The sequence below is a fragment of the Ovis aries genome, chromosome 7 (genome assembly GCF_016772045.2).
Source record: "Ovis aries strain OAR_USU_Benz2616 breed Rambouillet chromosome 7, ARS-UI_Ramb_v3.0, whole genome shotgun sequence".
NCBI classification, from domain to species: domain Eukaryota; kingdom Metazoa; phylum Chordata; class Mammalia; order Artiodactyla; family Bovidae; genus Ovis; species Ovis aries.
In genome coordinates, this window is record NC_056060.1 from 7536648 (window position 1) to 7564492 (window position 27845).

Consider the following 27845-nt stretch of genomic DNA (forward strand, 5'->3'; position numbering starts at 1 on the left):
CAAAAATAAGACCGGGAGCTGACTGTGACTCAGATCATGAATTCCTTGTTGCCAAATTCAGACTTAAATTGAAGAAAGTAGGGAAAACCACTAGACCATTCAGGTAAGACCTAAATCAAATCCATTATGATTATACAGTGGAAGTGACAAATAGATTCAAGGGAGTAGATCTGATAGACAGTGCCTGAAGAACTATGAATGGAGGTTCGTGACGTTCTATAGGAGTCAGGGATCAAGACCATCCCCAAGAAAAAGAAATGCAAAAAGGCAAAATGGTTGACTGAGGAGGCCTTACAAATAGTTGAGAAGAGAAGAGAAGCTAAAGGCAAAGGAGAAAAGGAAAGATATATTTATTTGAATGCGGATTTCCAAAGAATAGCAAGGAGAGATAAGAAAGCCTTCCTCAGTGATCAGTGCAAAGAAGGAGAGGAAAACAATAGAATGGGAAAGACTAGAGATCTCTTCAAGAAAATTAGAGATACCAAGAGAACATTTCATGCAGAGATGGGCTCGATAAAGGACAGAAATGGTATGGACCTAACAGAAGCAGAAGATATTAAGAAGAGGTGGCAAGAATACACAGAAGAGCTATACAAAGAACATCTTCATGACCCAGATAATCACAATAGTGTGATCACTCACCTAGAGACAGAGATCCTGGAATGTGAAGTCAAGTGGGCTTTAGAAAGCATCACTACAAACAAAGCTAGTGGAGGTGATGGAATTCCAGTTGAGCTATTTCAAATCCTCAAAGATAATGCTGTGAAAGTGCTGCACTCAATATGCCAGCAAATCTGGAAAACTCAGCAGTGGCCACAGGACTGGAAAAGGTCAGTTTTCATTCCAATCCCAAAGAAAGGCAATGCCAAAGAATGCTCAAACTACCGCACAGTTGCACTCATCTCACAGGCTAGTAAAGTAATGCTCAAAATTCTCCAAGACAGGCTTCAACAGTACACGAACCATGAACTTCCAGATGTTCAAGCTGGTTTTAGAAAAGGCAGAGGAACCAGAGATCAAATTGCAACATCCATTGGATCATTGAAAAAGCAAGAATGTTCCAGAAAAATGTCTACTTTTGCTTTATTGACTACTCCATAGCCTTTGACTGTGTGGATCACCACAAACTGTGGAAAATTCTTAAAGAGATGGGAATGCCAGCTCACCTTACCTACCTTTTGAGAAATCTGTATACGGGTCAAGAAGCAACAATATTAGAACTGGACATGGAACAACAGACTGGTTCCAAATCAGGAAAAGAGTGCATCAAGGCTGTATATTGTCACCCTGCTTATTTAACTTATATGCAGAGTACATCATGAGAAACGCTGGGCTGGAAGAAGCACAAGCTGGAATCAAGATTGCCAGGAGAAATATCAGTAACCTCAGATATGCAGATGACACCACCCTTATGGCAGAAAGGGAAGAGGAACTAAAGAGCCTCTTGCTGAAAATGAAAGAGGCAAATGAAAAAGTTGGCTTAAAACTCAATGTTCAGAAAACTAAGATCATGGCATGTGGGCCCATCACTTCATGGCAAATAGATGGGGAAACAATGGAAACAGTGAGAGACTTTATTTTTGAGGGGCTCAAAGTCACTGCAGATGGTGACTGCAGCCATGAAATTAAAAGACGCTTGGTCCTTGGAAGAAAAGCTTTGACTAACCTAGACAGCATATTAAAAAGCAGAGACATAACTTTGCAACAAAGGTCCATCTAATCAAAGCTATGCTTTTTCCAGTAGTCAGTCCTGTATGGATGTGAGAGTTGGACTATAAAGAAAGCTGAGTGCCAAAGAATTGATGCTTTCGAACTGTGATTTTGGAGAAAACTCTTCAGAGTCCCTTGTGCTGGCAGATCAAACCAATCTTAAAGGAAATCAGTCCTGAATATTCATTGGAAGGACTGATGCTGAATCTGAAACTCCAATACTTTGGCCACCTGATGTGAAGAACTGACTCATTGGAAAAGGCCCTGATGCTGGGAAAGATTGAAGGCAGGAGGAGAAGGAGATGACAGAGGATGAGATGGTTCGATGGCATCACCAACTCAATGGACATGAGTTTGAGCAAGCTCTGGGAGTTGGTGATGGACGGGGAAGCCTGGCGTGCTGCAGTCCAGGCTTATGGGGTGGCAGTGAGTGACTCACTCATTGTAGCTTTAACTCTAAGAAATGTTTCTAGCTCAGTCTTTCCTGTTTAGTCTCTGTTGTCCCAGGCAAAGGTTCATGAGTGTATTTTGCTGTTCTTTGGTCATAATTATTATATCACGCAATTTGGATACCAGACCAGTGGGTCTTAAGAACATCTTCTCACGTGGTCCATTTCCTCTGTATGCCAACCCTGTCGTCTGCCCCAGCTGTCCATGTTGTTTCTGTCCCTCAGCCCTGACTTTAGTTTTACTTTTTGTATTTATTATTTTTAAATTAATTTTTGTTGGAATATAGTTGCTTTATAATTTGTTCGTTTCTGCTGTACAGCACAGTGAATCAACCATCCTTATCCATACATCCCCTTCCTCTTGGACTTCCTTCCCATTCAGGTCTCCACGGTGCATTAAGTCAAGTCCCTGGGCTACACAGTAGGTTCTCATTAGTGGTCCGCTTTACACACAGTATCACGTGTGTGTGTGTCGATCCCAGTCTCCTAGTCCCTCCCCCTGCCCTTCCCCCTCTTGGTATCTATATATTTGTTCTCTGTGTCCCTATTGGCCCATACTTTGGAGTTCTTTTCTCACATGAGTCCTCGCAGATTCACACTTCTTCTTTACTGTGACTCCAGAGTTGCCCTCAGGCCCCATTGTCCCAGCTTGGATCTGTGTCTAAGTGGGCATTCCTTTGCTCTATTGAACTCTGCCTACCTACATCCAAGATTGTGGGTTGGTTTCAAATAACCTTTCCATCGCAGCACCATGCTGTGCTCATTAAAACCAAACCCCCTGGCCCAGTGAAATTCATTAGCGCCTTCACCCCAGCTCAGCCCCGGGGGTCTGCTGAGCCCTGGGCCGACAGAGCAGGGGCTGGCTCACTTCAGCTCCTCACAGGTACCAAGTCCACTCTCGGGGTTTTCCTGATCCTTTTTAAAAACTCAAAACCTAACAAAGAGGTGAGGGTGCAGAATATATGCTGGATCTTTTATGAAATCGGGCTTCCCTGATAGCTCAGTTGGTAAAGAATCTACCTGCAATGCAGGAGACTCCGGTTCAATTCCTGGGTTGGGAAGATCTGCTGGAGAAGGGATAGGCTACCCACGCCAGCATTCCTGGGCTTCTCTTGTAGATCAGCTGGTAAAGTATCCGCTTGCAATGCAGGAGACCTGGGTTTGATCCCTGGGTTCAGAAGATCCCCTGGAGAAAGGAAAGGCTACCCACTCCAGTACTCTGGCCTGGAGAACTCCACGGACTGTACCGTCCATGGGGTCGCAAAGAGTCAGACACAACTGAGCGACTTTCACTTCACTTCACTTTTATGAAATAGTGGGCAAGGGCCGCTTTAAACAATACTCACCTCCAGCCCTGAAGGGCTCCATCTCATACTCTAACCCTCACTGAGGCTGCTTTATGCTTCCACTGCCCTGGCTGGGTCTTTGGCGCTTGGAGCTGAAGGGCACGCTATCTTTCTAATCTATGGATTTATCCCGCCAGAGAGATATCTTGCCAGGTCGTATTTAAGAATGCAGCAGTTGACTTAGAATGCACATGAAGGAGAACCCTGCAGGAAAGAAAAGGCACAACAGTTTTCATGGCCTTAGGTTTTAGGACAGGAATGTGTCTGAATTGATAACAGTTTCCGCTCAAACTTACAGGTGAAAGTCAGCAGGAAAAAAGGCTTTTAAGAGCACCTAATCACACCACACTGCATCCTGTGAACCCAGGGTGCCCTCCAGTGTTGGTTAGGGTTAATCACAGTCTACCGTTTTGTTTTTGGGATTTTTTTGCTGTTGTTTAGTCATATCTGACTCTTTGCAACCCCATGAACTCCAGCACACCAGACTCCTCTGTTTTTCACTATCTTCCAGAGTTTTCTCAAACTCAAGTCCATTGAGTCGGTAATGCCATCTAACCATCTTGTTCTCTGTCATCCCCTTTTCCTCCTGCCTTCAGTCTTTCCCAGCATCAGGGTCTTTTCCAGTGAGTCGGTACTTCGCATCAGGTGTCCAAAGTATTGGAGCTTCAGAATCAGTTCAGTTCAATCACTCAGTCATGTCCAACTCTTTGCCATCCCGTTGACTGCAGCATGTCAGGCTTCCCTGGCACCAGCTCCTGGAGCTTACTCAAACTCATGTCCATTGAGTTGGTGATGCCATCCAACCATCTCATCCTTGTCATCCCCTTCTCCTCCTGCCTTCAGTCTTTCCCAGCATCAGGGTCTTTTCAAATGAGTCAGTTCTTCACATCAGGTGACCAGAATATTGGAGTTTCAGCTTCAACATCAGTCCTTTCAGTGAATATTCAGGACTGATTTCCTTTAGGATGGACTGGTTGGATCTCCTTGCAGTCTAAGGACTCTCAAGAGTCTTCTTCAGCACCACAGTTCAAAAGCATCAGTTCTTTGGTGCTTGGCTTTCTTTATAGTCCAACTCTCACATCCATACATGACTACTGAAAAAACCATAGCCTTGACTAGACGGACCTTTGTTGGTTGTCTCTGCTTTTTAATATGCTATCTAGGTTTGTCATAGCTTTTCTTCCAAGCAGCAAGCGTCTTTTAATTTCATGGCTGCAGTCACTGTCCACAGTGATTTTGGAGTCCCAAAAAATATAGTCTCTCACTGTTTCCATTGTTTCCCTTTCTGTTTGCCATGAAGTGACAGGACTGGATGCCATGATCTCAGTTTTCTGAGTGTTGAGCGTTAAGCCAACTTTTTCACTCTTCTCTTTCACTTTCATCAAGAGGCTCTTTAGTTCCTCTTCACTTTCTGCCATAAGCGTGGTGTCATCTGCATATCTGAGGTTATTGATATTTCTCCCAGCAATCTTGATTCCAGCTTGTGCTTCCTCTAGCCCAGCATTTCATTGTTCAGTCATTGAGTATTCAGAACTGATTTCCTTTAGGATTGACTGATTTGATCTCCTTGCTGTCTAAGGAACTCTAAAAAGTTTTCTTCAGCATCATAATTGAAAAGCATCAATTCTTTAGTGCTCTGCCTTCTTTATGATCCAACTCACATCCATACATGACTACTGGGAAAACCATAGCTTTGTTTATGGGTCCATCTAGTCAAAGATTTCTTAGAACACCCTAAAATGGATAAGGGATGCATTTAGCTCGAGGTTTATGTCTGTCCTGATTTAAAGTCAGAAACTTTTCCTTCCTTGTCACCTTTATAAAGTCAGTCTATCAGAGAACCTAACAGGTATCCTTTTAAATTCTCTTTGGTTTGCCTTTGCAAACTAGACTCTGATAGGAGAGCGGTTTCCACAGAAACTCATTTCCCAGCCAGAATCTGCCCGCTCCTGAATCTTTTTTTAATCTGCCCCTCCTCTCAGCCCGCTTTAAAAATGTCACTATGTTGATCTTTTCAAAATCCTCATAAAACTGACCAACACTGGCCAGTTTGCATCTTCGCTATGCCCTCAGAAGACAAAGGCTTTTATAAGACAGACTTGACCGACAAGTCCTTCCTTGGTACTAAGCTTGTCAGTCTCTCAAATTGTACTTGACCTTCTTCAACCTGCCTCATGCCAAATGAAAATGACTGCCCGACTTCTGAAAACCGTTTGTAATCTTCCCTAATCTACCTCAAAGCACACCTCCACTTTGTTTATCCAGGCCGGTTGTCAGACTTCACAGCACACCGAGCTCCAGATATCCGTGGTGTTTAGAAACCTCCACAGGTGTCCCATAGGCACCAGACTTCAGGAGTCCCTGAGTTAAACAAAGAAATCCCTTGCTCTCTCCACTTATTTATTGATCGTATTAATTAACATATAATTTTATTCAATAATTTTACAGTTATTCTTGCCTCTGGTGCAAAATATGGTCTTTGGTTTCTGTGTGTGTGTGTGTGTGTGTGTGTGTGTGTGTGTGTGTGTGTGTGTGTAAGGCATTTGTGAGGGATATGGTACAAGGTGAAGTCTTCATTGAGGTCACCAAAATCAGAACTATCCCTTCTGTGGTTTGACTTCTAAGAAGCAGTAACTGTGGACTGTGTGGTGATTCATTAAGCAAGCTGTAGCTTGCATTTGATTCATCTAGAACGCTGCCAGAGACCATTCCAGGCATCGTGATCACTGTCAGAAGGGCAGCAGCCTCAGGAAATGACCCTTTGGCATGGAGGAATGACCCGAGCTTCCTCAGTCCCCAGGGTTAGAATTTCCTCTGCAGGAGTTGACAGTGTCCAGAAGAGCTTGACCAAGAGCATGGAAGGAGCTTCAGTACTGAGCAAGAGCCTTGCCTGGCCGTCAGGCACCTGGGCTTTGAACAGCAAAAGGAATGTTGCCTCTTCAGATGCATCCAGTTGACATCATGCTAATTTGAATGCTTCCAAATCAGATTAATTTATAACGTTATCTAGTCCTGTGCCAGGAGCTTTGGTACGTTACTGATAATGCAATCTTGCTGCTGTTGTCATCTGACCACTGTTTGTTAAATTGAGGTTATAATTTACATACAAAAATATTCCTCTTAAGAGTCCCATTTTGACATTTGTGTACATCACAGGTGGTTCAGTGCTAAAGAATCCACCTGCCAATGCAGGAGACACAAGAGATTCAGGCTTGATCCCTGGGTCAGGAAGATCCCCAGAGTCGGAAATGGCAACCCACTCCAGTATTCTTGCCTGGACAATCCCATGGACAGAGGAGCCTGGCGGGCTACAGTCTGCGGGGTCGCAGAGTCATACATGACTGAGCACTGAGCACAGCAATACAGCATGTACCTCCATGTGTATCTGCCCCCCGAATCCAGATAAATGCACCCATTTTCAGCCAGTCCCTCCACTCCCCATCGCAGAGTCAACCACTGCTCAGGTTTCTGTAGCCAAAGGTTTGTTCTGCCTGTTGCTGAATTTCATACAAATAAAGTAGGGAACTCTCTGGCTTCTTTAATTCAGTATAATATTGTAAATGTTCACTTAAAAATTCACATTGTTATATGTATCAGTAGTTCATTCCTTTTTGTTGTAAAATGGTATCCCATTGTATAGATGTTCCTCCACCGTCCTGTTCATGAACATTTGGGTTGCCTCCAGGTTTATGTGGGGCTTTTGGTTGGGCGAGTGCAGAAGAGAGGGGTTAATTTTAATTCCTAGAGGCTGTTTTCTGACCATTTTTGTACAGGTCATTTTTCAGTAATTTGATGTATTTGTTTTTGGCTGTGTGGGGTCTTTGTTGCTGCACGAGCCTTTCTCTGGTTGCAGAGAGTGGGCTTCTCATTGCGCTTGCTCCTCTGGTGGCAGAGCACACGCTCTGGGGCACCTGGGCTCTGTGGTTGTAGCTTCCTCTCGAGCCCAGCCTCAGTGGTTGTGGCTCAGTTGCTTCACGGCGTGTGGGATCCTCCTGGATCAGGAATCGAATCTGTGCCTCCTGCATTGGCACGTGGATCCTTCACCACCGAGCCACCGGGGAAGCCTTATACAAGTCCTTTGAGCAGCTTCAGCTCTGCTTAGATGCTCATTTCTCTTGGATAAATACCCAGGTGTAGGATCTCTGGATCACAGGGGTGTGTGTGTGTGTGTGTGTGTGTGTGTGTGTGTGTGTGTGTGTCTGGATCACAGGGTGTGTGTGTGTGTGTGTGTGTGTGTTAGTAGCTCAGTCATGTCTGACTCTTTGTGACCCCATGGACTGTAGCCCGCCAGGCTCCTCTGTCCATAGGATTCTCCAGGCAAGAATACTGGAGTGGGTTGCCATTTCCTTCTCCAGGGGATCTTCCTGACCCAAGGATCAAACCTGTATCTCCTGTGCTGGCAGGCAGATTCTTGACCACTGGTCTGCCAGGAGGCCCCACAGAAGAAAGATGGTTATTACGTTTTTGTGGTAGTAGGCATCTATAAGCTGCAGGTATTAGCAGAAAGCGTTTGACGGACAATGCTGCCCTCTACCAGGGCCCCAAGGGAACAGAACTCCCCTTTGTTCTTGCAGTGTGCCACCTCTACTTGTTCTTTCGCGTGCGTCTAGAAGTAGGTGAGGAGGAAAAATGACAACCCCTAGAGATCAACTTCATAGCAAAAAAAAGAGAGCTTATAACTTAACAACAAAAACTAATGTGAAAACAAAGTGCCTTCATACAAGAATGAGATCTAATGTCTTCTGAAGTCAGTTTTCAAACCTCTGTTTGAAACCAGCTTTATAATATGCTTATTCTCTCTCCATTACCTTTGGGTATTTGTATCACAGATGGGCACAGTGACTACAGCAGGATCTCATCGCAGGCACTATTGGCATTTGAGCTGGGTAATTCTCCGGGGGTGGACGGGCTGTCCTGTGCATGGTGTAAGGTATTAGCTGCATCTCTGGCCTCCACCCACTAGATGCCAGTAGTACCCCTCCTCCTCCAAGCTCATGGTATTCAAGACCGTCTTCAGACACTGCCAAATGTCTCCTGAGTTATGAGTACCAGATTTAGCAAATAACAGTGCAACTCAGGTACCTAGTTAATGTGACTTTCATAAACCCACAGACATAGAAAATGAACTTATGTTTACCAAAAAGCAGTAAGAGGTGAAGGAGAGATAAATCAGGAGACTAGATTAACATATACACACTCCTATAATATATATATAGATAAATTAGATTCACATATACACACTACGAGAATATAGATAAACTAGATAATCAACAAGGACCTACAGGGAACTATACTCAATATTTTGTAATAACCTATAAGGGAAAAGAATCTGAAAAGAGATACATGTTTATGTCTAACTGAATCACTGTGTTGTATATCTGAAACTAATACAACATTGCAAATCAGCTATACTTGAATTTTTTAAAAGTAAATATCAAATAATTTTGAAATTATTTGAAATGGCAAATAATTTTTTGTATAAGTATGTCCCAAATGTTGCATGGGACATATTTATACTAAAAAATCTTAGGTCAGGTTTGACTGGTGACCTGATTTTATCTGGCTACCCTGGACTGGGGATAGGAGTGATGCTGGCCGGGAGAACAAGATCACTGATGTATTAAACAAGATGATGTGTGTGAGGTGCCCAGCACATGGAGTGTGCTATAAATATCCTGGAATCGCCTACAGCCTTGAATGTGCTTCATCTCCGTCCCCTAGGAGGCTTCAGTTGCTCCTCAAAGCTTCCCATCCTTTCCCTCAGCTGTAGTGAGAACGGTGTGACATGAGGAGAAGGGGAGCCCACGTGGGAATCTGTAGCTGCTGGTTTCTGTCAGAGCTGGTGTGACGGCTACTCTGCTGAGGCGGTGGTCTGCTGTGCTCTAGTGTCCTGTCGCCTTGAGTGCGCTGAGTTATTACGTCGTTTCTCCTAACAACAGAGAGGGCGACATTGAGTGAAAAACTGCTGTGCTCATCCCAGACTCAGTCACTCTGGGTTTGATTTTTGTGGCGCCATAGCCCTAGAAAACCATTCCCTGGGATGCACCAGGACCATCATTTCCCCAGTCGGTAGCAGCAAGGAACTTCTTTCTGGGCCAAGATTAATGACCCAAGCAGTCATCCTTTGCAGAGAGCAAAGGTGAAATGTAACTCTGGGTGGATGCCTGACATTTTGAAACGAAGGGGAAGGAGGGGGGCAGATGAGGAGAAATAGCATTTATATGTCTCTTGCAGGGTCATAAATCAGGGATGGGCGAGAGTGAATTGGGTTTCTGCCAACAATTGAACTGATTTCAGTTGCTGGGTTTTATCTTCAAACAATCTATATAAAACATGCTTTAAACACATAAGAAGTGCCTGAGTTACATATTAGTATATTAACTCTTGCGAGTTTTCTTTTTCCAAAGGAAGTCCAGTTTGTGTGGGGGAATTGTTACGTTTGTCCCCAAAAAAATATATACATTGCCCTGGGGGGGAGCCCCCTTTCCATCTAGCTGTTGTCAGGATGTAACATTAGAGACTAGGGACAATGAGGAGACACTGGCAAAGTGTACAGGCTTTCAGTTATAATGTGAATAAGTTCTGAAGATCTAATGTGACCGCAGTTCTGTATATGCCATAGTGACGAGAGATAATGATTCTGTATTGTGTACTTGAAATGTACTGGGTAGATCTTGCTGCTGCTGCTAAGTTGCTTCAGTCATGTCCGACTCTGTGCGACCCCATAGACGGCAGCCCACCAGGCTCTGCCGTCCCTGAGATTCTCCAGGCAAGAACGCTGGAGTGGATTGCCATTTCCTTCTTCAATGAGTGAAAGTGAAAAGTGAAAGTGAAGTCGCTCAGTCATGTCCGACTCTTCGAGACCCCATGGACTGCAGCCCACCAGGCTCCTCCATCCATGGGATTTTCCAGGCAAGAGGACTGGAGTGGGGTGCCAGATCTTAAATGTGAGTAAATGTATATTAACTTGATTATGGTAATCATTTCACAAGCTGTATACATATCAAATTGTCACGCTGTATACCTTAAATATATATGTTATATACCTTAAATATATATATATATATTTTAACTGTCTACCCATACCTCAATAAAGCTAGAAAAATGAAAATGGACCACACACTCTATTGTAAAGCAGTTCCAACATATTTCAAAAAACCACCAAGCATGATCTCCTTCCACAAGGAAATTAAGCTAGAAATCAGTTACAAAAGAAATTAGGAAATATAGTATTATGTTTTCAAAAAGTCACTTTTGAAGGTATTAGGCAAATTCTCTAATCTTAAAGGAATCAAAGAACAGGCTCTTTATAAATTAATTAAAGAAACATTTGTCAAGTGACGATTCTTTGCCACATTTTGTACAAAAGATTAATAAGACATCAGACTCACAAACGAATGACCACTCTCTACTGTGACTTCTCTCTGTTGGGCACCATGGGACTTCACAGGATCCCAAGATAGCTCACTGGGGGAAGTGAATACTTTTTAATGTGTCTATAAGAATTTACAAAGGATGGTCCTCTCTACTTAGTTAATAGAATACTGAAATTTGAGAGTTCTCCAAATTGACAAGGATGGGGAGGGGTTAAGATTCAAAGAGGTTGCACAGCAGTTAGCAAAGGACGGAAGGAGGGATTTCTGAGGAATGAGGAGGGAGAGGAGGGCAGGAACCCAGTGTTGGAGGGCCCTGTGGCCACACTAAAGAATCCAGGCTTATGGAGAACCACTGAAAGGGTTTAAGCTGTAAGTGAATTTGTGATTCAGTTTTTCTCATGGAAAGGTCTTTGCAAGATATATGGAAGTTAGACTAGACTAGGCAGTTTGGAAGCTGATTGAAAGCTCTGTTAGAGAGAGGTGGTATTCAAATAACAAATGCTGATAGGGAGCAGAGACAACTCTACACTGCTCATGGGAGTGTAAATCGGTGCAGCCGCTGTGGAAGACAGTATGGCGATTTCTCAAAAAACTGAAAATAGAAACACCATATGACCCAGTGGTTCGAGGCCTGGGTATATATCTGAAGAACACAAAAATGAAAACAATTATTTTGAAAAGATAGATGCACGCCCAATGTACATAGTAGCATTATTCACAATAGACAAGATAGAGAAGCAAGCTAAGTGTTCATCAACAGATGAACTGACACAGAAGATGTAGTATAGTACACAGTGAAATGCTAGGAAGCCATAAAAAGTGTTTTCCCATTTGCAGAGAAAGGCAAGTACTACATTATATCACTTCTATATTGAATCTAAAAAATTAAACACGCTAGTGAATATAACAAAATAGAAGCAGACTCGCAACAAACTAGCGGCTACCGGTGGAGAGAGGGAGGTGGGGAAGGGCAAGGTAGGAGTAGAGTTTTAAGAGATACAAACCACTGTGTATAAAATAAATAAGCTACAAGGATATAATGTGCAGCAGAGGGAATATAGACGGTATTTTATGACAACTAAAAATGGAATGTAGCCTTTAAAGATTGTGAATCACTATGCTGTGCACCTGAAACTTATTATATTGTATATCAGCTATACCTAATTGAAAAAATTAATATATGTTCACAGAAGAAAAAAGAGAGGTGATACTAAAATCATGTAGCAACAGGTCGTTGCCCAGTCAGAGGAGAAGAAAGCCAAAGCAGCAGAGCCAGGCCCCGAGCCCCTGCTGGGCCAGGCAGACCTTTCTGTCGCTGGTCCAAGGAGAGGTCCAGGGCTCAGGACTCAGGGCATAACTGTGACAGGCATACTTCATCACTGCAGCCGTGGACATGGCCCTGTGGACCATGTCAGCTGCAGGTCAGCCTGTTAGTGTGACCTGGGCAGTGGATGAGGGCCCGGACTAAAGCAGGAGTGGAGAAAAAGAGACAGATTTGGGAGAAATACAGAAAACAACATCCGATATCTCAGTGGTTGACTAGACACAGGGACAGAGGGAAGTAGAGGATGGCACCCACGTTCCTGGTCTGGAAGGCTGAGTGAGGGAGGGAGGCTGAGTGTCTCCACTCGGGCTGGGGTCTTTCATGAACATCTGATGACCGTGAACATCAGGAATTTGAGATGATCAGTAGGCTCTTCTAGGGGTGGGATTAAACTGGATACAAGCCGGCGGTATCCAGCTATGGGGCTCATGGAGTGGACCTCTCCCAGAGTCATGTTTCCATCCAGTGTGCCTGGAAACGTGATGTGATGTCTTCTTTCTGAGGTCCCAGGTCACTGTGATCACATGAATTTCCTAGCCAGTGCAAAGGGAATTTTTTCAACATAAATGACAAAACTCTAAGGGCCATTTGGGGCCTGAATCAAGAGCTAAGCAGCTGTTTCGCTTGTCAAGTGTTAAATGATTTGTTCTGGATAAGAGGCTACAAGGCAAGAAACAGGGCTAGAAAAACAGGAGCAGGTAGAGGGGCCAGCAGTTAGTGGAGATGTATGAGGGTGACCTTTGGCACCAGCAACAGAGAACACTCGGGCTGACCTCTGTTGTCATAACACGGGAAATATTACAACCCCTTCCTCATCCCCAACCAGGGGAGAAAAACTTTCTTCTAAGAATAGGTTCCTTGAGCATTTCTGTGCTGTCATTAAAAATCTGCTGGGAAGGAAGAGAGAGCCTTTGTTGATCATGAGCAAAATTTCGTAAAGAACAAAAGGAAATCTTCATCTGAAATAGAATAGGGGCCATGAAGTTGCCTGTATGTTTTTCTAATTTTTTTAGGAAAAAAAATAGTATAAGGACAACTAATTTGAAAGCAGATTGATTTGCTAATATAGGGAGTAGGTATCACTTTGCTACAAGTTTTCTACCAAGCCTTGGGCATATGTTTCAGTACAAACTGTGGTTTACAAGTTTGTTTTGTTCTGTTCAGTTTTTTGTTTTTTTTTTTTTTCTGTTCAGTTTTGAAAGCGTTCCATTTCTTGCCATGGATCTGTAAGGAGAGGTTTTCCTGTGACTTCATCTGGTGCAGGCACAAGATCTTAGAACCTTAGCCCCCGCAGGGGCTTTTAGTCCAAATTAATCCAATTTTCCGACCAACATAATTCTGAATATTTATTTTTGTTCGCTTTTCAGTTTCCTGAGACAATGTCTGTTCACAAAATGAATACAGTTGATTTATTATTTGTCCATGAACATCAGCTTATGTGAGAGTTTATGTATTAATGTGTCTCTAAACATATACAGTTCCTTTTAAATAAGTATTCATGTAAGTAAAATAGAGAAGGAAAGTTAATGTGTGCTTATATGTGCTATAAGATAATAATATGAAATATAGTCAATGTGTATTTACAGAGTAATGAGCTGCCTTTATATGCATTTATGATATAAGCTTCATTTGTATATGGTCAAGATTTGACTATCCTATAGGCTATTGTGGTGTATATTTTTATGAAAATCTTTGATAAAATTTTAATTGACCTACATTATCATTACACTAGTACTATATTATTGTCTGTCTACAAAGAAAATTCCAAAGGATCTTTGTTTGAAACAGACACATACTCACATCTCTCTCTCTCTCACACCCACACACCCACACCCACACCTACACCCACACCCACACACACACACCCACCACACACACCACACACACACGCCACACACACACACACACACGCCACACACACACACCACACACACCCACACACACACACACGCACACACACACACACTTGCTGTCAGGTTTTTTTAAGCCTGCGGACTTATTTCAGTCAGTGAAGTTTGGGAAGCATCACGCTTGAATGAGTCTTACATGCTTTTACCAGGAGCTCTTTCTGGAAAGGTCCTCTCATTCTTTCTTTTCATCTTTGGCGCACTCACAGCAGATACACCCTGAAAAATAAGCCCATGAATTTCTGTGTTGCAAAAGCCATCAGGAAGCTTGCTTCTTCAAAAGTGTGCTTAGGATCACAAGCCAGACTCAGGAACCAGGGCCATAATCTAACTTCCTGCTGCTGTTTGACACTGGCACTGTGCATTCTAAATGGTAGGACCAGAGCTTAGAAATGGAGACAGAACTAGTAGGAAAGGTCAGCTTGTTGCGTGGCCAGCTCTTACAGATGGATCCCCTTGGGCCATCCCCCTCAAATGTGGAAATCCAGTTGAATTGACTCTCCCTTCTTAAAGGCATGATTATGTACTGCAGGCAGATCCTAGCCAGGTCTGCGTGCATGTGTGTGAGATTGCTCTATGCTTCTCGGTCGGCAGTGGTGCTCATGCTATTACTGCTTGAGACGTAACTGGCCTTGGCCGGAGAATCCAGAATCAACCTCTAAGTGGTTAGTTTTAAAGATGAAAAGTCTGTAAATACCATTTCCTTTCCTACTCAGAGACACCGGGGCACTTCCTCGCTGCCCTCCGTAAATGAGCCCTGTGGTCCCAGTGCTTGGATGCATCACAGTCACAATTAACGTTAGTTTAGTTCTGAAAATTGTGTGAATGCCAAATAGTGTCGTGGCAATCATTCGAGCTTCCTTGTCTTTTCTCTTCTCCCATAGGACCTTACATTTCAGAAAAACCAAAGGCTTGCAACTCTTTGAAAAGATTTTTCCCCACTTTGAGTTAAAAGTAGTACAAGGTGATACAAAACTCAAAAATTAAATAATGCCAAAGCAAAAGGCCCCTAAGAGGTCCCACTCCCTACCTTGAATAGCCATGTAAAGTGGTTGGGTATCTTTTCCTCCCACCTGTATTCTAGATATAATGAATGATATAGTCTATGTGTATATAAAAGTGAAACCACTACTGTTTACACTGTTTTGAAAAGAACTCACTGAGCAATGTAACTTGGACAGTTCCGAAATCAGTTCAGACAAATCTGCCTTGTTCTTTGCCAGTAGTTATATGGTCTTCCATAACATGGCTGTACCATAGTTTATTTAACTATTTCGCTCATCCTCACGTTCTCCTGCCTCCACCCACTTTTTTTTTTTAATGAATGAGAAGAAAGTGGAAAATCTTTGCTGATATCGGCTGCAAGAACTGTTCAGCTGCCCCTGGTTAAATCTTACGACGTCACAGATGATGCCAGATGCATGACAGTCTAACTTTCTAGCTGAGGACTAATGTTTCATGCTGATTAGACAGTGTTTATACTTTAAACCACTGACAGGTTGAGGAGATAACATTTTATTTCCATAAGAATAAAAGCAGAAACTCATCTGATCCTTGTTCACTTCCTGAGCTTATTGACCACTTGAGAAAAATGGATTTGGGAGCCACTTTTCCAAAGAGAACTTTAGTTGGCAATGTGGCTTGTGAGTTAACACCACTGACATGTAAATATAGGTGATTTAATTCTTAGCTATTGAAAAGTGATCTGACCTATAATACTTATTTTTATTAATTAATAGTAATGTTTTAGAACATTGGATCTGTGTTTTATCCCTAAAATCTACCTTCTTACCAAAGACTGGATCATTGATCATATCAGATAACTAGCAACCAAATGTGAGTCAACAGAGTAGGTGCTAACTCACCCACGCTCAGGGAGAAAATCCAGAAAAGAACATGAAAGCCAGCATTCTTCTCCATGAGCCCCACACTTCTGTCTTGGCACCTTGAAAGATTTCAGACGGTCAGGCAGCTGGGAAGGCAGCTGGTTTCTGCAGTCCCAGAGCATATCAGCTTGAGCCTGGTGAATAGCCTTGATTATCACGCAAGACACAGAACACTCTTATTAGAGCTACATTGACTAGCACGGTACAGTCACAGCTTTCTGTAATACCCTAACTGAGGCCCTTCCTTGCATGCAGTTTACATTATGTATAAACAAATCCCTCAGTATGACATTTTAATAGGTATTTTTAAACAAAGTCCAGAGGACAATTAGAACCACCGTTTCTGCAAGAATTTTTTTTTTTTTTTTTGGTAAGACAAAAAAGGCATGATGCCAACATGAAGAAAAGGATCCATTTTACTAAGTGTGGCTGAATATCCTAAAGCAACAACCACTTTCCCAGTGGCATGTGGTTCGTATCACGGTCTGGTCCTTCACTCCACGCTGATGGCTCCCCACTCCCGGATGTCTGTGGTTTGGGCTTTGCGTCCCTTGCAAACGCAAATATAACTCATCTTGAAATGGAGCTGGAGAGGAGGGGTCCTGAGAATTCATGGCTGAGGAGTTACAGCAGCCAGTGTTTCACCCCAGCATTCTTTCATTCGTGTTTAATCTTGATAGTGGCATTTTAGTTTTACAAAGCATCTGCAAGGTCATTTCTCAAAACCCTCACTCTGTCGATCCCTCACTCAGGCCACAGAAGGTCACCCATCAGTCTCCCCCTGCCCCAGCCCAGGGCATATCCAGAAGGGCAAGGAGGGGTGAGCTCCTTTTCTGGGACTCGCACTTGGGTCAAGGGCTCTCCTCCTCTCTCCAAGTCAGAGGGCTGTCATGTAGTAGAAGAGAGTCGGGGGTCGGGCATGGCACAGTTAGTCCTGGCCGGTCTCACCTACTTCTTTGGTGCTGATTTGAACTGTTTCTCTCACTTGAATGTTAGAAATTTAAGAATTTGCTCTCTGTGTTCACAAACCTGAATCAGACAAGAAATTTGGCAAGGGCTCTTAAGAGAAGACTCCTTCGGATTGATACCTGTGGCCCTTCTGTACTCCCTCTGCCCTTTGTTTAGAACCTGTTCTAGCATGAACCATACTATTTCTCATGTCTGTTAACACATCTGCCTCCTCTTTTGGACTCGGACTCATTGAGGGCAGGGAATAAGTGTTAGCCGCCACATCTCAGCACTGTGACTGGCACACAGAGGCACTCAATAAAACTATGAATGAATGAACAGAGAGAAAATGAAGGGATCACTAGACATCAGGGGAGTGCAAGTTAACACCATGATGAGATACCACTACACACATATAGAATGGCCCAAACTTACCCCTCCCCCAAAAAATAACAAAGAAGTGGAAGGAAGTGTGTGGAGCAGCTGGACTCTCATACACTAGTGGTTCAGTTCAGTCGCTCAGTCGTGTCCGACTCTTTGTGACCCCATGGACTGCAGCATGCCAGGCCTCCCTGTCCATCACCAACTCCTGGAGTTTAATCAAACTCATGTCCATTGAGTCGGTGATGCCATCCAACCATCTCATCCTCTGTTGTCCCCTTCTCCTCCCACCTTCAATCTTTCCCAGAATCAGAGTCTTTTCAAATGAGTCAGCTCTTGGCATCAGGTGGCCAGGTAATGGAGTCTCAGCTTCAACATCAGTCCTTCCAAAGAGTATGCAGCCCTGATTTCCTTTAGGATGGACTGGTTGGATCTCCTTGCATTCCAAGGGACTCTCACGAGTCTTCCCCAACACCACAGTTCAAAAGCATCAACACTAGTGGTAGGAGGGCAAAATGGTACAGCCACTGTGGAAAACAGTTTGGCAATTTCTTATAAAGCTAAACTAATTAAATGACTTAATTTGCCTGCTCTTAGATATTTACCAAAAAGAAAGGGAAAACTTTGGAACATGCAAAAACCCATCTGAAATATTTATAACAGCTTTATTTATAATCCCCTAAAAATGGAGAAATTCCAATTGTCCTTCAGCTGGTGAAGTGGGCAAACAAATGAAATATTCATACAATGAAGTGTTACTGTGCAATGAAAAGGAGCAAGCTATTAATAAGAGCAACAGTCTGCACAGATGCCTTATGCTAAGTGTGAAAAGCAAGATTTTAAAAGATGCGTATAATATAAATCCATTTATATGACATTGTGCAAAATTATAGGGATGGAGGACAGACCAGTGATTGCCAGGGGTTAGGCTTTGAGGAGGGGTTGACTCCAAAGGTATGACCTAAATCAAATCCCTAACGATTATACAGTGGAAGTGAGAAATAGATTTAAGAGACTAGATCTGATAGAGTGCCTGATGAACTATGGATGAGGTTCATGACATTGTACAGGAGACAGGGAGCAAGACCATCCGAAAGAAAAAGAAATGCAAAAAAGCAAAATGGCTGTCTGAGGAGGCCTTACAAATAGCTGTGAAAAGAAGAGAAGTGAAAAACAAAGCAGAAAGGGAAAGATATACCCATTTGAGTGCACAGTTCCAAAGAATAGCAAGGAGAGAGAAGAAAGCCTTCCTCAGCGATCAATGCAAAGAAATAGAGGAAAACAATAGAATGGGAAAGACTAGAGATCTCTTTAAGAAAATTAGAGATACCAAGGGAACATTTCATGCAAAGATGGGCTCAATAAAGGACAGAAATGGTATGGACCTAAGAGAAGCAGAAGATATTAAGACGAGGTGGCAAGAATACACAGAAGAACTGTACAAAAAAGATCTTCACGGCCCAGATAATCATGAAGATGTGATCACTCACACTCACCTAGAGCCAGACATCCTGGAATGTGAAGTCAAGTGGGCCTTAGGAAGCATCACTACAAACAAAGCTAGTGGAAGTGATGGAATTCCAGTTGAGCTATTTTAAATCCTAAAAGATGATGCTGTGAAAGCACTGCACTCAATATGTCAGCAAATTTGTAAAACTCAGCAGTGGCCACAGGACTGGAAAAGGTCAGTTTTCATTCCAATCCCAAAGAAAGGCAATGCCAAAGAATGCTCAAACTACCACACAATTGCACTCATCTCACAGGCTAGTAAAGTAATGTTTAAAATTCTCCAAGCCAGGCTTCAGCAATATGTGAATTATGAACTTCCAGATATTCAAGCTGGTTTTAGAAAAGGCAGAGGAACCAGAGATCAAATTGCTAACATCTGCTGGATCATCAAAAAAGCAAGAGAGTTCCAGAAAAACATCTATTTCTGCTTTATTGACTATGCCAAAGCCTTTGACTGTGTGGATCACAATAAACTGTGGAAAGTTCTTCAAGACATGGGAATACCAGACCACCTGACCTGCCTCTTGAGAAACCTGTATGCAGGTCAGGAAGCAACAGTTAGATCTGGTCATGGAACAACAGACTGGTTCCAAATAGGAAAAGGGGTATGTCAAGGCTGTATATTGTCACCCTGCTTATTTAACTTATATGCAGAATACATCATGAGAAACGCTGGGCTGGAAGAAGCACAAGCTGGAATCAAGATTTCCAGGAGAAATATCAATAACCTCAGGTATGCAGATGATACCACCCTTATGGCAGAAAGTGAAGAAGAACTAATGGGCCTCTTAATTAAAGTGAAAGACGAGAGTGAAAAAGTTGGCTTAAAACTCAACATTCAGAAAACTAAAATCATGGCATACAGTCCCATCACTTCATGGCAAATAGATGGGCAAACAGTGGAAACAGTGGCTGACTTTATTTTGGGGGGCTCCAAAATCACTGCAGATGGTGACTGCAGCCATGAAATTAAAAGACGCTTACTCCTTGGAAGAAAAGTTTTGACCATATTAAACATAGACAACATATTAAAAAGCAGAGACATTACTTTTACCAACAAAGGTCCGTCTATTCAAGGCTGTGGTTTTTCTAGTAGTCATGTATGGATGTGAAAGTTGGACTATAAAGAAAGCTGAGCGCCAAAGAATTGATGTTTTTGAACTGTGGTGTTGGAGAAGACTCTTGAGAGTCCATTGGACTGCAAGGAGATCCGAACAATCCATTCTAAAAGAGATCAGTCCTGGGTGTTCATTGGAGGGACTGATGTTGAAACTGAAACTCCAATACTTTGGCCACCTGATGCGAAGAGCTGACTCATTTGAAAAGACCCTAATGCTTGGAAAGATTGAGGGCAGGAGGAGAAGGGACAACAGAAGATGAGATGGTTGGATGGCATCACCGACTCAATGGAGATGAGTCTGGGTGAACTCCAGAAGTTGGTGATGGACAGGGAGGCCTGGCATAGGGTTGAAGAGAGTCGGACACGACTAAGCAACTAAACTGAATGGACTCCAAAGGGGCAGCAGGAAGGAATGTTCTGGGGTGATGGAACAGTGTGGATCCTGATTAGGATGATGCGTACCTGACGCTGGCATTTATCATACTCACAGAACAACGTAGTTTAAAAAGTATGAATCAATTTTACTGGATACAAACTGCAAATTTAACTGAAAAAGTATATCAGGGTTGTTGTTTTTTTTTCAGTGCAGATTCAGAAAAAAATGTTCAAAAGAAAACCTGAGTGACTAATGTCTTAGTAGCCTTCAATGGTTCTGTATATGTTCATGTGTACATGCAGACACACAAAAGGGTATGTGTGTGCATGTGTGTGTATGTGTGTGCGTTTGTTTAGTAAATATTTATAAAGAGGGCTTCCTGTGGACTAGGAATTGCCAAAAGCACTGAAGAGATATTGATAAACAACAAAAGCAGAATTTCTGCTTTCATGGTGTGGAAGGGGATAGACAGTAAACAAATAAATAAATCAGTGGATACGCAGCTTTACATAATGGTAAGTCCTGTAGAGACAATAAGACAGGCCTTGAGGATAAAAGTGGAATTGAGGGTTGGGGCCTCTCTGAAGAAATGACCTTAAACTGAGACCTGGAAAGTACAAAGGAGGCGTCCACGTGTGCAAATGCTCAGAGCAGTTCAGGCACAGAAAATGTCGAATGCAAAGACCCTGAGGAGACTTCACTGAGCACAAGAAATACTGAACAGTCTCTCACTCCGACACTCTTAGAAAGGCTGGCTGACGTACAACCACCATCCTTTCCATGCAAGGCTGGGCTTCCTGGGAAATAAGGCAAAGCCTTTAAAATGGAACTAAGCTTTGTGCATTCAGAGAGCCGGCGGCAGCATGTTGGTGAGATGGACCAAGGGAGGGAGGGAGCCAGCAGCAGGCGAGCTCAGAGACATAGGTGGGGACCCGTTTCTGTCGGCTCTAGCCCTTTTGAAAAAGAATTCTTTTATATGAAGCTCTCAGATCCAATGTGAAGTGAACATGGTATGTTTTCTTAGTTCCATCATAGAATTTCCTCTGTATTTTGGATATTTGAGACGTTTGAACTTCTGCTACAGGAAACATTGAGAGTAGACATCCCCTCCCACAGTTTACGATGTAGTTAATTTAGCAGTCCACAGAGTCCTCATGTGTTAAATTCCCAGAAACTGCTCATGAATCTAAGGCTGATGTCACATGTCATTGGTGTTTACATCATTTACCAACAAATTTCATGTTTAAGAGTGAGCATAGGCGTGAGGACATGATATGGCATAAGATTCCACCTCAAACCCCGGTGGAGAAGGTTCTGGTGTATAACTTCAGCTGCCTGGCCTTGAGGAACTCATGTCACCTTCAGAATCTCTCCTGGCCTCTGGGCAAACAGTGAATAATTACACTGCTCTCCTGGGGATGGAATGTAGACTATCTGACTTTTGCTCACAGCAGCCTTCTAAATACCAAGCATTGCAAAAATTAGAATTTTGCCTCACCATAATTCATCTCTGCCTCCATAAATCTCTTCTCTGTTTTCAATTAGATTTGATATGCTTCATTATTTCTCCTTTAGAATCATGGTGGAATGTTGCTTTCAACCATTTTATATTCATTCAAATATTGGTTTTCTTTTAGTTCTTGAAGAGATTTCTGTTGGTATCCCATTTGCTTGTTTTCATTATATATGGCATATGTGTGGAAGCAGGGGCAAATGCCAGGTCTTAATCATTGTGCCGGTCGGCATGCTGGCAGGAAACAGTGCCACCCTTGGCAGAAGTCACTGAAAAGAGCTGTGTGGGAACGGTCAAGAGAAACCCATACAGAATAAGAAAGCACCCTGGAGCTAGTAGCGGAAGGGCCTCCTGTACTCGCTTACGCCTCAGGTCAGGAGGAGAGTAGGATTGCCAGAACCCGACAAGAGATGCGGTTCCATGAGAAGGTTCCCAGGGATGAGCACACCCACTGTCAAACCTCCATGCGACCAGCGGGAGGGGCGGGGGAGGGAAGGGGAGTAAATATCCTGAACCCTGATCCCACCCTCTGTTCTCCTGCCAGTGCTTCCTTCGTCCAGCCCAGCTGGGAGCCGATGGACCAGGCAGCCAGTCGGTGTAGCCCACGGGGGGCCAGTTCCTGGCTCACAGCAGAGGCAAGGGTCCAGAGCAATCTGAAGGAGCAGACAGGGGATACCCAGCCCAGGAGTCTGCTGGAGAAAGCACTGCCCCAAATTCATTGACCTTGGTCTTTGCAGTTTGCTTGTCCAGAAATATACATGCACCTCCATCCCCAGCCCCAGCCCGCTTTGATTGCAAGCTCCTTTCTTCTCAGCACTGTTATTGGCCATCTTCAAGTTGAGCTGGTCACTGTGGCTCATGCCCAGGCCAGCTCACTCTTCTGGGGGTGGTAAGAGTTGACCATTAATCGGTTCCAGGTGTGGCCGCTCACAGTGGCGTGGGGTCCTCAATCTCCCTCACCCCTCCCCTCTTCCTTTCCCAGGGTGGAGCTTCAGCATGGGGTCAGCCTACCAGTTCCACAGTTGGCGTGTGTTTGTCATCGTCTGCGCCCTCCCCTGTGCCTCCTCGGTGGTGGCCCTCACGTTCATGCCCGAAAGCCCACGGTTCTTGCTGGAGGTAACGTTCATCATTACAAATACTCAAGGAAGCCAGAGACATTGAAACAAGTTCCTTTTAATCCTAGGAGGGCATGTTTGCCTCTTCAGGAGGTACATTTTTCCTTCCTCCTACAGAACTATGAAGGGTTTGGTTTCATGGAGACATAGTTTCAACAACCAGCATGTGAAAAGGCTGCCTCACGGCCTGAAAGCACTAATGTTCCTCCTCAAGCAAGTGGTTTCCCTCCATGAAGAAAACGTGCCTTATTGTTTTATAAAGGAAACACTCTTCCTTGAGCTGCTGCTGCACTCAGGGTATCAAGGTGTCTGTGTTTCCAGTGGGATGAACCTAAACCATTTGCACTGTTGCACCCAGTGGGATCTGACAGTATCACATGGTTATTGGAAAATCGGGGAGCATGTGTGTTTCACCTCCTGGCCATTCACTGTCGACTCATATCACTTAGGTTGGGAAACATGATGAAGCCTGGATGATTCTGAAGTTAATTCACGACACAAACATGAGAGCACGGGGTCAGCCTGAGAAGGTCTTCACGGTGAGTACTGCTTCTTGGTGAATCCTTTATGCCAGAGGCCGAGAAACCTTTTCTGAAAAGGCCTGGTCGTAAATTCCTCTCTCGCTGCACCCGCCACTCGTTTCTCGGCATCTCATACTTGCTGCTGCACTGCGGTCGTATGTGCTTTGACCTCTGCGTGGAATGGTCTTCCATCCTCCAGTTACAAAATGTATTCTCAATGGGGAAAACTCATCTAAACTAATAAAAAATTGAATGCATAGTATTTTTTGGAAAGAACAGTATTTTTTTTTCTCAGAACCTCCACCAAAATAAAAACGAGTGGTTTTTAAATCCTTTGATGTAGGCAACATGTCTAAGTTAGGTTTAAAGGTGATATAAGCAACCTATTCAATGTCTTATAAACAGCGTCAGTTATAGTTCTTAAAATAAGTGAAATAGTTCCTGTTAATCAATCCCTTGACACTTATTGACTCGTTACATTTTTAATATGAAACTGATTTTTCATAATATGAAGGTATAATTCAGTCTGGCCTCTATCTAAATGATCACAGATTTTAATGAATATAAATTTTTCCTGCAGTGTAATGGAGGAACAAAGGTATATAGTGGATGTCCACCATTGAGGACCTGGAATCCTCTGAGTGAACCCTTCTTTTGAGTAGATGCACTACAGAGGAAGAGGAAATTAAAGGATCATAAGGCGAAAGGAATCTTGAGGTGTCAATGTCACCTAACTCTTCTCAGCCAGTTGAGAACAAACCCTCTACCCAAGATTTCTGAGAAGGTGTCTCTGTAGAACCTCATTGTCCTGCTAACCTTCTTTTTCTTCCAGAAGGTCTCAGTTACCAAGTTCATTCATGATCGTCTACATCAATATGACTGTGTAAAGGTTAGGTGGGAATAAGATGGGACCACTCTAAAAGAATGGGTCATCTCAATCATTTATATGTGATTTCCAAAGTCATTACAGGATTCCACCATGACACATTCGATCTTTTTCTTATTATATCTACAACATGGCAGATTCACATGCCTTCCGCAAAGGTCTTCTTCCTGTGCACCTAATTTGAATACTGTTTTTCAGGATGTTGTTTGCAGCAAACTCCTCTTTTAAGTTCATTCACATTCTCCTTAGCTGATCTCAGCTACTTCCCAGATCTTTTTCTCCAAATGGACAAACTGAGCTCCAGACATACATGTTGAAGGGCTTTGTGGCCATACTCCTATGTACTAGAGGCCCTTCAAATTCTGAATTTCTAAATCTGAACTTCTCACCTGAAGAGTCTCCAAATCTCTTCTTTGTCCGAAGACTTATCAGCAAGTGCCACCAGCACCACCAAAACTAGACCCCTGAAAACTATCCTACTTCTTTCTTTCCTTTATCTCTATTATGTCCAAAAAATCCAGTATGTCTCATTATTCTCCATCTTAAATATCTCTCATCATTGTCTCTTACTTTCTACCCTTATTTGCCACTGATTTGGTTCATTCCTCCCTACTCCCTGCCCTCTGCCCTTGCACCATTCTTCAGGAGTCACAAAGATTAATTGCACTTTCCAATACAGTCTTTTCTCTTACACCTCTGGATGTTTGCATGTGGTATTCCTCCCACTTGGAATGCCCTTCAAATCATTGATAACACATGGCAAATGTCATACTTCTCCGTAAGCTCCAGCTCAAATTCCACAGTCCATCAAGTCTTCTCTCACACTCCCAGGTCAGCTTGGGTGTTCTGTACAGTATGTCTCTCCCATCTGATGCAGATTTCCACTGGGATACTTTCTAATTTACCTGGTAATTGCTTAGAGATCACTGTGCTTTATGATTGCATCTCCAGGGTCTATACCAGTCCTGGCTCCCATGAGTGCTGATGAAAGAATGTACAAACAAACAGACATTAGTGAATGGAGAAGAAGCCTCTCAAAAGTAATATATTGAGTCAGAATGGCCTTCGTCAAAAACACACAAACAACAAATGTTGGTGAGAATGTGGAGAAAAGGGACCCTTTGTACATTGTTGTTGAGAAGTGTAAATTGGTGAAGACACTGTGGAAAACAGTAGGGAGATTCCTCAAAAAACTGAAAATAGAACTACCATATGACTTAACAATGCTGCTCCTGGGTATACATCCAAAAAAACTCAAAAATGTTAATTTGAAAAGATACATGAACCCATGCAACCCATTGTTCACAGCATTATTTATGATAGCCAAGATACAGAAGCAGTCTATGTGTCCATTAGTGGATGGATGAAGAAGATGATATTATAAACGCAGAATATTATTCAGCCATAAAAAAGAATAAAATTTTGCCATTTACAGCAGTATGGGTGAACTTGGAGGGCATTGTGCTAAATGAAATAATTCAGACAGAGAAAGACAAATACCATATACCACTTTTATGTGGAATCTAAAAAAACACAGCAACCTAGTGAATATAACAAAACAGAAGTGGGCTCACAGGTATAGAGAACAAACTAGTGGTTAGCAGTGGGGAGAAGGGAGGGGAGAGGAGAGGGACAGTAAAGGGGTAGGAGAAAAAGGAATTATTATGGGATTATATGAAATCATCTGCATGAACCTTTTGAAATTGTAAAACACTATAGAATTCAATGACTCTTTCATTCAATACAAAAAAGATTTGTTGTCTAGCCGCTAAGTCATGTCCAAGAATTTGTTGTTCAGTTACTAAGTCATGTCCGACTCTTTGCGACCCCATGGACTGCCACATGCCAGGCTTCCATGTCCTCCGCTATCTCCTGGAACCTGCTCAAGTTCATGTCCATTGAGTCAGTGATGCTATCTTAAAAATAAAAAAAGGAATACCCCTGTGATTTAAAAAGAAAACAAAACTCCGGAGTGCCACAAAATAATGACTGGTTTGTAGCTGACCCTGTTTGGAATCCTGCTTTTAACTCAGACATCGTCGTCACTAAATACAGACATCTTTGTTTACATAGCCAGGGAGAGGCTACTGCCCACCTGGTATAATTCAACAGATACCGAGGGTCCTCAAATCACCTCTGTCAAAAGCGGTCTTGGTACCTGGTTTTGTGCAGTAGAAGTACTGCTTCAGATGTTGGCAGTCTCTCCAGAAAGATCTATCGAGAAGTTATCCCTGGCAGGGATAGCGTGTGTGTACATTTCTGTCCTCTCTCGGGTTTGTCAAAAGCAGGTAGCTTTTGACTAACAAGGTAAGATGGGATAGGTCCACAAAGGAAAAACGCTTCCCTCTTTTTTCCCCCATCTTTTCAGGCTTCATTCTCTGTGCTGAAAGCACTGCTTCTCCTGACTCTTGGCTCTTTTCCTTAGGAGAAGGAGGCTAGCTTAAGTCAGGGATACGGGCTATACCTCCATCATTTGTTCCCCTTCTGTCACTGAAGAGTCAGTGTTGGTGCTTGCAACTTAAACTCATTCATTAGGACTTCACCTTCTGGTCACCTGTGGGTATTTGCTGGCTAGTCACTGTGGGTTTGGGCTTCCCAGGTGATGGTAGGGATAAAGAATCTGCCTGCTAACACAGGAGACATGGGTTTGATCCCTGGGCCGGGAAGATCTCCTGAAGGAGGAAATGGCAGCCCACTTCAGTATTCTTGCGTGGGAAATCCTATGGACAGAGGAGCCTGGTGGGCTCCAGTTCATGGGGTTGCAAAGAGTCAGACGTAACCGAACGCACACTATTTGGTTGTGAGAGAAGGAAGAGAGGGTCAAGAATGGAAGTTATATGGGAAAGTTCTAAGAACTCTGTTTAGGGGCCAAATTCATCAAGTAAGTAGGTTCCAAAGAAAAGTGTGTTCAGTCACTTTTGTCTAAGCAAAGTAATTCTTAATCCACAAGTGGCTCCATCTGGAGTTTTATCTGCTAGTGTGTGCCTTTTTTTAAGTTTATTTTCTTGAAATGGAGTTGATTTACAATGTTGTGTTAATTTCTACTGTACAGCAAAGGGATTCAGTTAGGCATGTCTATGCATTATCGTGTTCTTTTCCATTATGGTTTTTCACAAGATATAGTTCCCTGTGTCATACAGTAGGACTTTGTTGTTTATCCGTTCTCTTTGTAATAGTTTGCTAATCCCAAACTCTCAATCCTTCCCTCCCCCACCTCCCAATGTGTGCCTTTTTAGTCGTGATTCAGAGAAGGGCATTTTGTTTCACTTAATTCCATTACTACTTACTCTTCCCCTCTTCTTTATGGCGTTCACCCTCTCATTCATTCTTTATTCAGTTCTTTTAGGTGCCTCTGAGTCTGTACACTGACACCAGTGGTCTCATATTTATGGATACCTGCTTATGTATCAAACACCTGCTTCCTTTTTGTTGGCGTCCGCTTTCACTCCTTTAAAAACAAATTGTAAGCCTAAACGCT

The 27845-nt window shown here is 43.0% G+C and overlaps 1 protein-coding gene across 1 annotated transcript in view; it reads left to right on the forward strand.

The window, feature by feature from the left end:
* Positions 1 to 27845, forward strand: part of SV2C (synaptic vesicle glycoprotein 2C) — a 215910-nt gene that overhangs the window by 153812 nt on the left and 34253 nt on the right. The window contains exons 5-6 of the mRNA XM_004010196.6: positions 22828 to 22961; positions 23410 to 23499. Of these exons, the coding sequence (XP_004010245.1) occupies positions 22828 to 22961; positions 23410 to 23499 (224 nt within the window). The remainder of the gene's footprint in view (positions 1 to 22827; positions 22962 to 23409; positions 23500 to 27845) is intronic.